Source organism: Sycon ciliatum, chromosome 13, assembly GCF_964019385.1.
Source record: "Sycon ciliatum chromosome 13, ocSycCili1.1, whole genome shotgun sequence".
NCBI classification, from domain to species: domain Eukaryota; kingdom Metazoa; phylum Porifera; class Calcarea; order Leucosolenida; family Sycettidae; genus Sycon; species Sycon ciliatum.
Window position 1 is genome coordinate 19,979,445 of NC_088655.1, and position 14,471 is coordinate 19,993,915.

General features: G+C 46.3%; 1 protein-coding gene across 1 annotated transcript in view; it reads left to right on the top strand.

The window, feature by feature from the left end:
* Positions 1-14,257, top strand: part of LOC135829923 (uncharacterized) — a 176,955-nt gene extending 162,698 nt beyond the window's left edge. Inside the window, exons 19-25 of the mRNA XM_065342302.1 lie at positions 6,219-6,848; positions 7,077-7,316; positions 8,506-9,325; positions 10,178-10,534; positions 11,663-11,704; positions 11,887-11,949; positions 13,162-14,257. Of these exons, the coding sequence (XP_065198374.1) occupies positions 6,219-6,848; positions 7,077-7,316; positions 8,506-9,325; positions 10,178-10,534; positions 11,663-11,704; positions 11,887-11,924 (2,127 nt within the window). The 3' untranslated portion in view covers positions 11,925-11,949; positions 13,162-14,257. The remainder of the gene's footprint in view (positions 1-6,218; positions 6,849-7,076; positions 7,317-8,505; positions 9,326-10,177; positions 10,535-11,662; positions 11,705-11,886; positions 11,950-13,161) is intronic.
* Positions 14,258-14,471: the final 214 nt, after the last annotated feature.

Sequence of the window (14,471 nt, forward strand, 5' to 3'; positions counted from 1 at the left end):
CAGAGAGAGAGACAGAGAGAGAGACAGAGAGAGAGACAGAGAGAGACAGAGAGACAGGGAGACAGAGAGACAGGGAGACAGAGAGACAGATAGAGATAGAGATAGAGATAGAGAGAGAGAGAGAGGGAGGGAGAGTAAGTTACATTTATAAAGACATGTAAGTCTAACAAATGAGGACTGAGACCTCTACAACACGGTTTTTACGCCTGAAAGCAGGTGCATGATTTAACAAGCAGGTTGTCAGTCTAGATTTTATGCGCAGATGGAGAAAAAATGCGCAGAATTTTTGTAATGAGATGAAAAGCAGAAATAATAAGAAATAATAAGAAAAGATGAAATGAAAGCCTGCTCACAACCCCGCCCAGCCTTGCGAACTGGGTATGGTGGATTAAGAACCCGGTTCAACGCTCGAGCAAGCGCTCTCCACTCAAGGTGTTCACAGCAACTGATAGGAACTCATATGGGGAAATTATAGAAAAGAAATAATAAGATAAAGAGAATAAATTTCAACGCACCTCAATAAACGGAGCCCCACATACAGTACCTCAGAAAAGTGGATCTTCCGACCAGTGTTTTTGTTGACGTCGCAACCAGATCATGTAGCTGCTTCGCAGAGACGTCTTACTGCACAAATTACAAATAAATTTTATTCTTCGATAAGAAAACCCAAGTGCTTTCAGAGCCCTCCGAAGAGAGTCCGGGATGAAACCACGCACACCTACCTCAACCGAAAAAGAAACGACCTGCCACCCGTTTGCTCGGCATTGATCGGCCAGATCCGCATACCGCCTGTCCTTCCGCGAGTTACTGACACTGAATCTGTCCTCAGCACAAACTGTCAACTCCATCCAGAATACAATCCTACGACTCGTAGAGTACAGAACTATATCTGGTCTTACGGTGGTAAGTGCAACACAGCTAGGGAAAGAAATCTTTGCACTAACTGAGTCGACAAGAAGTTTCCAGTCTGAGGCCGCTGACAGGAGATCAGTCGTAACCAACTTCCGTCTGGGCTGAACGCGAACCGGCTTCTCTCCCGCCTTGCAAAACGAGATGAAGTCAAGCTCATTTGAATTTTCGGTTTGTACTGTGTTTGCAGCAGTGCGGATTCGAATCTCCTCACGCATGTTCCTGACGATGACCCCGAGTACGTTGTCGTGCCTCCAGGTGTAACGTCCCTGGTCCAGCGCTACGCGACAAGCGCCAAGCACGTGGCGCGTAGTACAGGCCCAGGCACGGCACAAACTACAGTACGGATCCACTACGGTGTTTCCCCAACGGCGTAGGTTCGTCGGAGAAGGTAGCACGTCGAGGGTTGATGCGAGAAGAAATTTCAAATCCTTACCAGTACCACCGTACAAAAGGGATTTCCACGAGAGGTCCTGCCACATCACCGATGTCCACTCCAACCACTTGCCTTGCACCTGAAGAGTCTTCAGCCTCAAAATCTGCTCCTGCGCGTTGATCTCCTCAAATGTTTGAAGGAGATCCTTCCTCGGGGGTTTGGAATGCTGCTTCGGAGCACGAGCACCCAACCCTGCACGATGACTTGAAGATGACGGTGGACGGAGAGTCCCTGAACCTACTGATGAGAGAGAGAGAGAGAGAGAGAGAGAGAGAGAGAGAGAGAGAGAGAGAGAGAGAGAGAGAGAGAAAGAGAGAGAGTGAGAGAGAGAAAGAGAAAGAGAAAGAGAGAGAGAGAAAGAGAAAGAGAGAAAAAGAGAAAGAAAGAGGGAGAGAAAGAGAGAGTAAGTTACATTTATAAAGACAGGTAAGTCTAATGAAGGAAGGCTGAGACCTCTGCAATAGGGTTTTTACGCCTGAAAGAAGGTGCGTGATTTATCAAGAATGTTTTTTAGTCTAGATTTTATGCGCAGAATTTTTGTAATGAGATGAAAAAGCAGAAATAATACTTGGTCCGCCCAGTTAAAATTGGCGCTTATCTTCTCACTTGGTTTTTTGGTGTTCTGCCTGTGCCACACGGTATGGAACCACCGATTCACCATCCGAACATGTCCATTGACCATTGCATCCGACGACATGGCAGCACAAACCATCACAGAAGTTGCGATCGGTTCGTTTGAGTCTTTTTGACGGAGCTGCCGCCGACGAACACTTCCGTCAGCGCAAGAAAACACTGCAACCTCCGCTCGAGTCCGTAAAATAGGTCAGGATGTTCGCATTTCAGAGCGATGGAGAATACAGTTTCTGTCTACTTCCAGCTGTCTGATGGCAAGGATTGTTTACCCCGGGGAGGTATAGAAAAGCTGAAAAAGCGCTTCGCGAGCTTGAATTTCAGTGCTTGCACAGTACAGCGCCTAGTGAAGGGCTATCACCAGCAAATCGCTGACGAAGAAACTGCAGCTCATGTCGATGTCTCCAGTAAGTGAGACCAATCCGGCGGACACACTTTGAAGCTCACAGAGGACAGGGCAAAGGAGCTAATCAAAGGAAACACCAAGTCCTGAGAGAAACACTCGTGCGAAGGACTTTCAGGAAACTAGCCGAAAAGCCTGGTGCACGGCGTTGTAGGTGCAGTACGCACAGGTGCTACATCAAGCGGAAGCTATCACTGCGCTGCATGTACAAGCACCAGCGGCTCGCGTGGGTACGGGTGCTGATCAGCAAGTACGACAAGCGCAAGATTTGAAAAAAGGACACTGATATGGCGTTGCCTTTTTGTCTCAAACAAAGTCGCATTATTGCGACGAACGGAATAACACTTACAGTCAACATGCGGGCAGTCTCACTCAGCTTCTGATGGGAAGGTGACAGGCACGCACTGCCTTTGAGCGTGATTCGAGACGAGGAGAAGTGGAACAAGCTATGAAATGACCCGTGCAGCAGCTGTCCGGATCGTACGTTTTGAGCTCTTCCTCCAGCGACGATAGTGGCGAGGAGGATGTGTAACTTGCTTGAATTTTCGACTGAGTTGCTTCTGACATGTAAATAATCATGTATATAGTGCTTTGTGATCGTGGCTTGCTTCAAATATTCGTATTTCTTTCCTGAGACAAGTGTGAAGATAAGCGCCAATTTTAACTGGGCGGACCAAGTAAGAAAAGATGAAAATGAAAACCTGCTCACAACCCCGCCCAGCCTTGCAACCTGGGAATGATGGATTAAGAACCCGGGTTCAACGCTCGAGCAAGCGCTCTCCACTCAAGGTGTTCACAGCAACGGATAGGAACTCATAGGGGGAAATGATAGAAACGAAATAATAAGATAAAGAGAATGAATTTCAACGCACCTCAATAAACGGAGTCCCACATACAGTACCTCGGAAAAGTGGATCTTCCGATCAGTGTTTTTGTTGACATCGCAGCCAGATGATGTAGCCGCTTCGCAGAGACGTCTTACTGTACAAATTACAAAAAAAATATTCTTCGATAAGAAAACACAAGCGGTTTCAGAGCCCTCCGAAGAGAGTCCGGGATGAAACCACGCACACCTACCTCAACCGAAAAAGAAACGACCTGCCACCCGTTTGCTCGGCATTGATCGGCCAGATCCGCATACGGCCTTTCCTTCCGCGAATTACTGACACTGAATCTGTCCTCAGCACAAACTGTCAACTTCATCCAGAAAACAATCCTACGACTCGTTGAGTTTGGTCAGTAGAGATTGTGCTTCCGCAGGAGTGTCAACTGCGGTTCCCGAGTCGTCTACATAGCGAACGAACACTGGTCGACCTAAAAGAGCTACTCGGGCTGATTCTATATACCAACGTGTTCCAACACCCAACCCTTGGAACATTCAAACAGACAAGGGGATTGGCGATGGGCAGCAGACTCAGCGGCACAATAGCCATCATCGTCATGGACCTCTTTGAACAGCGCCACATTTACAGAAACATCTCGCCGCCATTACCAGTGTTCGTTCGCTATGTAGACGACTCGGGAACCGCAGTTGACACTCCTGCGGAAGCACAATCTCTACTGACCTAACTCAACGGAAAACACCCGACAATCAAGTTTGAACTGGAGTTGCCGGACAAAGATGGTTTCCTACCAATCCTGGATATCAGACTAAAGATTCTTCCTGACGGCAAAGTCACACACAAGCTCTACGTAAAAGAAGCAAACAAAGGGATAACACTACACGCAGATTCCCACCATCCAACGGCGGTTAAGATGGCGGTCATTAACAATGAATACAAACGAGCACAAGACAACAGCACGCCTGAGTTTGCGGAGGAAGCCAGACGCCTCATCTCAGATAAACTTGCAGGGAACGGCTACTCTGCAGAACACATCATCAAAGCGCGAGCCCGAAGAAGAAACACAAGTAAACAAACAAAAGGGAAACAACTGGTATTTAGAATACCGTACATCTCCGACAAGGTTAACGGCCAAGTACGACAGGCACTTAAGAAAAACGGCATAACGGCACGCCTCGTTAACCCTCGACCCCCAACCATCCAAGAACTCACGAAGAAAAAAGGAGAACCGGAAAAATGCAGAATGCGCGAATGCCCTATGTTCAGGAAGAAATGCACCTGCAGATTTGCCGTGTACGAAGCTACATGCCACCTTTGTCACGAGAGATAAGTCGGCTCGACTGGGAGGCAAGTGCACACCCGGGCCCAAGAGCACACAAATGCTGCAAAATCTCATGACAAGAAGTCTGCATTCGGTGTGCACTACGCTAGGGAACACCCGAACGCCACCCCAGAGATTATGTACGAGGTTGCTCAGCTCACGGAGAGGGATGAGCTGAGGCTCCGGATCCGTGAGGCATATGCCATTCGCGACAAGAAACCAACTATCAACAGAAGAAAAGAAGATATGGGAACTGGATTCTTGGCATAACTTGCCTACCACCATCCACTATCTGCCAACCCATCCAAAAATGATCGCAATAGAAGAAGAACACCCGCACCCGGTGCTCTCTCCCCCCCCCCCCCAACACACTACACTACCAAAAAGCTTGCAAATGCACACGCATACACACACACACCTCTTTGTATATACTGCTGCTATTGCTGATACTATATATATCACTAGATGAATCACAACCTCCTGTTTTAGTCCCACCCACCACCTCAAAATATTCCTGCACCCCTTGCCTATAGCGCACACCTTCTGTCACATCTTCCTTCCACGCATACCAATACTCACTACCTTACTCTTTTTCGCACGCACACACACACACACACACACCTCTTGCCAATTCTACCCACCACATACACCAACACCTATTGCTGATCCACACCCTACCTAGACTCTCTCCCACATTTATCAACCCGACACTTCCATTACGCCACTCCACCTTCTACGCACACCAACACCTTCTACCAACCTACACTTCTACCCGAAGGGTGTACCCCTTCCCACCTGTATCGACCCGCACCTAACCTTCACCACTTAGATACATGTATTTCTCACCTTCACCTTCTCACCTCACCTCATCTCACCACCATCACTCCCTATTAACCCATGCCACCACCCAAAGCCCTCCATTCTTTATCCACTGACGATGTTGTTCAGAACAACGAAACGTCTGGAGAAGTATCGTAAAAATTTCTATCGTTATTAAATGTTATCAAATATACCACTCTTTGGTCTAGAAAGAATACTTTTTGATATTACAATGAGAGTGAATAATCAACGGCTTGTCCACCAACTCTTAGAAATGATTATGTTCTATAATATGTACATGTATACAGCAGATGTGCTAAAAGATCAAACTGCGTGTGATACATTGTTTTGATAATACTTCAAGTAGTACTCCCAGATCACAAGCATTTGAAGCCAGCCAACCCATAATCAATACAAAGATAGCCCAGGATAAACTTCGAAGTGTCTTCATACGGTTCCTGTACTTGGACTCTAACCTAGGATTTGTTCGTGGCCAAAACACTGTTTTTTATTCATACAAGTATTTTTTTATGCATTTTGATTTTGAATCCATGTGACTAAGCAAAACATTCTGAACGTTAGTTCACAGCTAAGGTTTTACCTGAATTGCCCACCCTCAAGTATTCGTATAGTGAGAGCCTGCTACGAGTATACTTTATTGTCTTTTAAGTTGAGAGAAATTCCGTGTAGATGAGTATATGTTGTATAATGACGGTATTTAGAGTGTGTGTTGCTTGTTTGTTTAGCCACTATTGTCCAAGGCAAGGCATGCTGGATAGAGGTAGAAATTTGTGTATTAAAATGTGCCCTGCTTCTTTCATTTCTCTTTTCTCTTTCGTACTTGACTTGTGTTTGTAGCAAGTTTTACTGGACAGAATCCGCCGGGAAACTAACCAGCAATCTCCACTGGTTGTTCGACTTCTGGGTCAACCTGGCGGAGGAAAGTCATCCCTTCTGGAATCAATTCTACACCGTCGCAGTTTCTTTGGCAAAGTCAAAAATGTCTTCCGCGGTGACCAATATGACACGATTTTGGCCTCCAGGACACGAGGTATGCGACGTTACGTGGATACGTACGGTACGATATACCTCGACCTTGGAGGTCAGTATCGATTCATGTCACAACATCAGCGACTGACGAAATTCTCCGACGTCTGGACTCTCAATTTGCTCACGGTGTCGGGCATGGAGTCCATCGTGAATATGAGACGCTGGGTCCGCACCTGGGCAGATTTCATTGCCTGCAGCTGCGCAGAGGGCACAACCACTCGCAACAAAGCTCTTATTGTTGTGACACGCCGGGACCGACTCTCCAAGGAGCAAGTGATCGCTATTGAGAAGGAGTTTGCAGCGCTGCAGAAAATCTTAGGCGAGCATCTGGATTTCCTGGATGAGCCGATCCCTTTCGTCAATGCCATCAATGAGAAGTGTGAAGGTGTGGCTGCATTGAGGGAAGTGATCCAACGACACAAGGAAAAGGTGCAACAAGTGAGTATGACAACGTTCTAAAATCATAATCATCAACTGTACCTGTTATTATAGTGTGGGCTTTCGTCTATCATTTTAAACTGTTTGATGTTTTGCAAGTCCAACCCTGATCCCCTCCCCTCGACAAACACACCTCCCAACCTTCCCTACCCCACCCCTCTCATTCCCTCTCTCTCTCTCCTTTCCCAAAGTGTATTCATCTTGTTTCCAATGTTTTGTTCCCAATAGGCATCTGGACCTGATTCGGAGGTGGTTGTGTCCATTTCGGAGGCACTTCTGGAGAATGTTCGTGATCAATGCAGAGACAGTCCTGCTATCAGCACCGACCAGTTTGTGGAATTTCTGGCTACAGCAATTGCTCGCTTCGATAACAACTACGGTGACTCTTCAATACCAGTTGTGCTGAAAGCGCTGAAGGAATTCCTGGATGTCAACATGGAGCTGTTCAACCTCCATCAGAAAGCGCAGGTAAGTAACTTTGCTGCTCCAAGTACTGTCTTCTTAAATTTGAGAAATCCTTTTGGAACCCACAATATTCTGCCCGACATGTAATGTTCAGGGTGCAACAAACCATGTGGAAGTACTGATAGGCTATGCTGATCATCAGTGTCAGTCAGGGTAGCTTCAAAGAGTGTGCTACTCAAGTGAGGGAAGAGAAATTTACAGAAATACAGGAAAATACAGGGAACGGTAGGCTGTTTTGTACTGGGAAATTATCAGGCAGCAATAGGCTATCATCACTTGATCTGTTTCATTTAGATCGTGCCCTCTATCGTTGCTGTAAGAGCAAATCTGTACGTGCACATAAAGTGCATTTGCAGATTTTTGTGTTTTTCTTGCAGCGGTTGTACATGTATACATGATACATGAAACATGGTATGTATTTATCACATTTGCCAGAGTATAATGTGCACCAACTCCTTTGACCAACGTGTTGGCAATTCAAGGTATATCCGGAGTATGATGGTCAGCCTAGATTTGAGGAAATTATTGCTTCTAAAACGAATTAGTGGTAGCGACTTCGGCAATGATTTCTTTGGAAAGGGTTTGCTCCCCACTCTGGAACTCGCGCTTTTCCGCCGACATGACTTAACACTTGACTGACTCACGACTGCCACGCAGAGCACACGAGAAGTCCATCGAACCTTCCAGTATCTATTATCCACCAAACCTTCCAGTATCTATTAAAAGACTATTATAAAGACAGTATTACAGAATCTTCACTAGTTGAGGTAGTGGAAAACAGCATTATAGAGGGAACATTAGCAAAATTATCATAGCATTATTTCGTGTGGCTTTTTATAATGCAAGTGCTACTTATGGGGTCTCGTACCCATCATGCATGTGCAGTTTAGCTGACAGTAGATATCATTATATGCATGCATATGGCTTGCCCCGGGTCAGCGGTGGCAAACTTCGAAAGCATTGATGCATTGATGCAATGCACTAATTTTCGAAATTTGGAGCCTGAAATAGCGCATCTAAAGTGTGCACTATACTCCATCACTACAGCATGTGTGATTGTGTGTATGTCACTGTATATGTATATGTGTGTATGTGTGTATGTGGGCATGTATGCATGTGTGTATGTGTGCATATGTGTATGTGTGTATGTGTGCATGTATGTACATGGGGTATCTATGTGTATTCACTACAGGTATTCTATTTTCCGGATGCCAAGCTGGTGGTTGTTCAACCTCTATGGTTGATGAGTGACATCACAGGAAAAATGTTCTCGCCAAAGTCATTTCCTCCACCGACCCTTATCTGTGATGAGTTTGGATTCGCTTCACGCAGCCATGTCATTGAAGTACTGGCCACAGATTCGCCGATGTGTGGTGAAGACGCTCTCGACATTGCCGTACGCCTAGGTATGTGTCATGTAACCGAGGATGGTGAGCAAGTCATGATTCTTCCTGCGCAGGCTGAATCACGCACTAGTCTGCACTTGGAGAAAGCCAACCCCTACCAGCACCTCCACTACACTGGTCGCCGTCTCTACTGTAAGTTCGGTGTCGCTATCAGCGCGGCGTTGATGCCCGCCATACAAATCTCACTCGTCAACTCCTTCGCCAAGTGTCCTGTCTGGCAGGGAGGTGTTCGTGTTTCGCTACCTCAGTACGTGAACACAGACACACTGGTGGAGATCCCACACGGTCAGCTCGCGCTCAACATCATAACCAGAGGGCCCGACCAGCGTAGCGTGACTTCTCAGCAGGAAGCTATCTGGGATCACATCTCTGCTCTTCCTCGCCAACAATCTCCTGGTTCTGACATGTCAACGGTGTTCGTTGATGATGGGTGCCTGCCAAGTAGTAACCTTCTGCGACAGCGGGATCTGCAAGGAGACCTGAATGCTACCATGGAGTTCCTTGTCAGTGAGCGAGTGCGTGCTCAGTTAGTCATGCCTGATGAGCGGGAGCCCGACACAAGAAAATTTCATCTGTATGCTGGCTCTGCAAGCTGCTGTAATGCAGGTCAGTGGCACTGTGTGTCATGACTCGGTGTGCGCGCGCGTGTGTTTGTGTTGTGTGTGTGCGTGTGTGTGCGTGTTTGTGTGTGTTTGTGTGTGTGTGTGTGTGTGTGTGTGTGTGTGTGTGCGTGCGTGTGTGTGTGTTTGTGTGTGTTTGTGTGTATGTGTGTATATGTGGGTGGTTACCAACAGCCAGTGTATGCCGGAGTATGTGGTGTGGTGTGTGTGTAGAAAAAAAAGAAAAAAAGAAGAAAAAAATGGAAAAATTAAAACTGAAAAATAGGGATTTACTGGCCAGAAAAAGTCACTTCAAACAGCTGTGTGGTGGATACTAGGCTAAAAATAATGGCGGTCAATTCATCAGCCTTGCAAGCTGTTGAATGGTGTAATCCCAGCACAAGTTGCTATATCTAACATAGCTGTTCGCTATCATCGCTCCCGCGATGGGCATGTCTGAGGTCTGAGGTGTGTATATTTGTGTGTATGTGTGTGTGTGTGTGTTTGTGTGTGGGTGGTTGTGACTGTTTCTCTGCATGTCTATTTGTCTCTCTGTTTGTCTGTATATTCATATGGAATGACGTGCATAAAGTCGTTTTTAAAGGTTGTATAGTAAAGAAGAAAGGATTAATGAACGACAAGTTACGCTATGAGGTCCACGAACATCACCAGTTACTTTACAATCAGCTCATGCGATAACATTGCACGACACTGACCCACGGTACTGACGTTCTACAACTAACTGGTTAACAGCTCTAGCACATCTTGGCTCTCCATCCGAGTCCATTAAAGGTTTTATGACAACATTTTGGTCATAGCCCGAATTGTATTTTTGTTCCACTCATATTTCCTTGTGTAGATACGGTCGAGGAACGTCGCAGAGCCGCTCGTCTCTGCTCAGCCTTCTATCGGCATCGCATTCTTCTGCGCCCTGATTTTCCACTGCGCTACTGTCTTCTCAAACTGAGAGAATGTGGACAGGTGAATACATCCTTTCTGAATGACTTGGACGATTTTTTGCGGAAAGACCAGACCCAGATGGCTGCTGATCTGTTTCGTGGGTCGATTTCCGACTTGCCTGACAGTGTGGTGCTAACCCTAGTGGATGAAGTCCTTCCCAAGATACCCAGTGCCAAAGATCTGTATCAGGCAATGCTGGAGTGTCCAGGTTGGATCCTCTGTACTGTCAGCCCTAGTGATAGCCACTCCACGACTGGTAGGTGGTTGTCTTGCATTGATACATGGACTGGTGTTGTGTGTGCATGTGTGTGTGCATGTGTGTGTGCATGTGTGTGTGCATGTGTGTGTGCATGTGTGTGTGTGCATGTGTGTGTGCATGTGTGTGTGCATGTGTGTGTGCATGTGTGTGTGTGCATGTGTGTGTGCATGTGTGTGTGTGTGTGTGTGTGTGTGTGTGCATGTGTGTGTGTGTGCGTGTTGTGTATGTGCACCACATTTTCCAGAGTATAAGCGGCACTTTAAACACCCGCAATTCACCCAAAACAAAATCTGTTTGTCTTATACCACGATGGCCAAATTGATGGTGATAATCAATAGGATAGATGACTGTATTTTGTGACAAAAGGTTGGCGTGCGGTTTATACTCCAGTGTGGCCAATACTCCAGAAAATACGGTATGCCTGTATTTCTGAACGCAGGCGTGGCTGGATGTGCGTGGGTGGGATACGTGGGTGGAGGTGCGTGGGCGGGTTGCGTGAGTGGATATGGAGATGGATGTTTGTTGGTGCATGGCTGTATAGTCGCAAGTCTGCCTTTTAACTGCCGTTTTGCCTGGTCCAGTGGATCTGATCTGAATCCGGATTGACTAGTCAAACATCCCATTTGGTGTGCGTGTCTGAAGCATGTGTTCTTTGTTTACTGGCAATCATATGTAGTTACTGTGGTGATGGATGATGATGGATGATGATGTAATGCCAATGAGTGATGATGTCATTTCTTCTTGCCATGAAATCATCCCTCTTACCACGGTAAAGCGGTAAAGTTGTGCGGCCTTGAAACCTTCTTGTTTTGAAAGGGAGACGTCTATGATTCCATCTCCCCAATTGAATAGTGTAGTGCCTAAAACCCATGCACATACGCTCACAGCCTGGTTTACAGTTATTTTATGTGTGTGTGTGTGCGTGTGTGTGTGTGTGTGTGTGTGTGTGTGTACATGCGTGCGTGCGTGCGTGTGTGTGCGTGCCAGCCTGCCTGCCTGCCAGCCTGCATGTGTGCGTGCGCGTGCACGTGCTGGTAGTGAAGCTAGCAAAATGTAATCTCTAGTGAGAGGTTTTCACTTGACAGTACATGTGTATGGTCTCACGCTGTGCCAATCTGACTGCAGCTGCTTCTGATGACGTCGCCAGACCAGCAACTGATGAGTACAGTACGTTGAAGATTATTTCTGACTTATTTTCTCTAGCATATTTCATTATTCTTGGTGTGGCTGTGCTCTGGATAAGACCCATACCAAGATGCAATTATGCTCTGTTTCTCTGTAGTTCTCTATGCAGATAACAGTAGGTTGGTATGTTTGTCTGGATTGTGTTCTGTGCTGTATTCCCCTAGAGCGTACTGAGTTTGAGGCTCTCCTTGATCGGCCATGATGCCTCTGTTGTCATGACTACCCAGGTAAGCCAAGTGCATTATAACTGTACTTTGCTTTGAGTTCCGAGCGCAATTCATCCCGTATTGCTATACAGTCAGACCACACATAACCGCACACATCCGTTTTCCACAAAAATATCCGGATAGGCGAGGGAACCGGATAATCGAACGCACATACTGTATGTATGCATGGCATATGCTGTAAATCGGTGACCAGCGATTTTCTTCCGGATGGCGAGGGATCCGGATAAAAGAGGACTGAATAAGCCAGGTCTGACTGTATATTTACTGTCGTGGACATGGAAATCCAGTCGGAGGTCAAGCGGCCCCATGACAGCCATTAGTACATGTGTACTGCTATCAACGCGTGCACTGCATGCACACAACGTTCTGCCTGGCACCGAGGGTGGCGGCCCCGGTCATTCCACCGGATTTCCATGTCAGTGACAGTGTTACGGCATGCACGGTTTGTACTACAAGCTGAGTTGCTATGTACATGTATTTGCACAAAGTGCTCGATACCGCGAGGGCAGGGACAAGTCAGGCATGTCATTCCCAAAGCTATGCACAAGATGTCACTTTAGTCACAGTACAGTAAAACCTGTCAAGGCGACAACTCCGATAAGGCCACCACCTGTCCCATTAGACCATTACCATAACTGCCAAGTACTGAGAATGCTTTTTTCTGGATCGCCATGGCAAAATCGCGGTATTTGCCTTGGTTTTTCGGGATATGTCATATTTTTACCAAAAAATCCTTTTCCAACTTTTGATTGCACCAACATTTCGATTGATCGTGATCATCGGATCACACTTACATATGTTCAAGAGTCAAGACTCAAAAACGGAGGTTTTTCATAGACTGCTCATGGACGGAGCACTAGTAGATCCACTGGTACTGCAGGCTATAGCGGTCCGGAATCAATAAGGACAACTACTGGCCTGTGACAAGTCATTTGAAGTGCTCCAAGTACAATATCAAGCTTGTTTCTTGTACAGTGAATTTCGGGATAATCGAAAGGAATTTCGGGATCGGGGGAGTTCATCCAAAATTGCGGGATAATCCCGAAAAATCTGGACACTTGGCAGGTATGCACTGCAACCCGGGCCAGGGGCTGCCATCTCCAGTCAAATGACCCTGGATAGCACTAGGCGATTCCCTAACTTACTGGCAATCAATCATCTTTGAAATACCACATCTCCAGATTTTGTCATTCCTGTGTTGGTCCAATACAGGCGATGTTTCTCTGGGATCTTTCGCTACTGCTGACTTCCAATTGTCCATTAGACTTGTATCGATCGTCTCCACTTGGACTTACCCTGTGAAGTATAGGTCCAGGATGGATTGATGATAAGCTGATGTATTATGATTTCCTGCATGTGGTTTAAAGCCGCGTTTCAACAGCTTGTTCCCTTGAAATGGTTTCACTGTCCTTGATCTCTTCCTGATGAGGAAATATTTCCGGCAACATGTATTCTGTTTTCTCTGGGAAGTGCCACGGTTGTGCATTGGTGTTCACTGTCCACAAGTTCATCATGATGATGATGGTGTCATGCCCCATAGTAATGATGTCATGCACTAATCCATGCTTTCATGCCCATGGTGATGATGTCATGCCCCGTAGTGATGATGTCATGCCCACGTCGTTGAGCAATGCACACTCCTTATCTATTTTGCTGTTATTCAAATCCCAATTTCAGCTCTACATTTTGTATTCACTCACTCTTGTCTTGTATTACCAGCTCAGTCCACTGGACAGTGAGCACTCTGAACAGCCTGATGATGCAGTCATGTACATAGAAACTTGTACTGATACCTATGTGAGTAGAAGGTGAACCTCTTTCAGTAGTCTAAGTATGGTGTTATGGCAAATCACTGCCGCTAGCCTTTGGGTGTCATTACGTTCATGGTAATTCCAATGCATGCCCGAATCAACGTGCCCTTCTTTGGTGTCAGTTATGCTGTGTGCACGCGTAGAGGTGATACATGTACATTTATTGTTCCTGTGTGGACCAGTCTAATCATAATTATTCCTGGCTGTTCTTTTGTCCTATTCATGCTATTCATGATGCATGTAGTAGTAGTAGTGCATCGTGTTGTGTTGTTATGCATGTCTCATGTGCCGTTTCCCGCGCGCGCGTGAAACGGACTTCGCGGCTTGTAGTTTCTGTGCATAATTAGTTGAGTCGGCGTCTTGTTGTTTGGACTGGAGACTACACCGAGTTGTGTTCTTTTCGTTGTTTCAGTCAGTTACAGCTTGCAGTTATTCCTCTCGTGTAGTTCAGTTGCTTTGCTAGTGTCTCATCCTGAAGTAAAGATTATTCGTTATTATCTCTGTGAGTCAGATCCCTCTCTCGTCTACTATGTATTTACCACATAGACACCTGTACTGATACCTACACTATATTTTACATACCTAGTGTTTCATCCCTTCGCCCTTCTGTTGATTCCCTACTATCCCCCTCCCGGCCGCTGATGAGCCCTGCGATTGATATTCTATGTCGCTGGCAATTGATTCTATATTATTCGCGGAGTGAATGCTGGA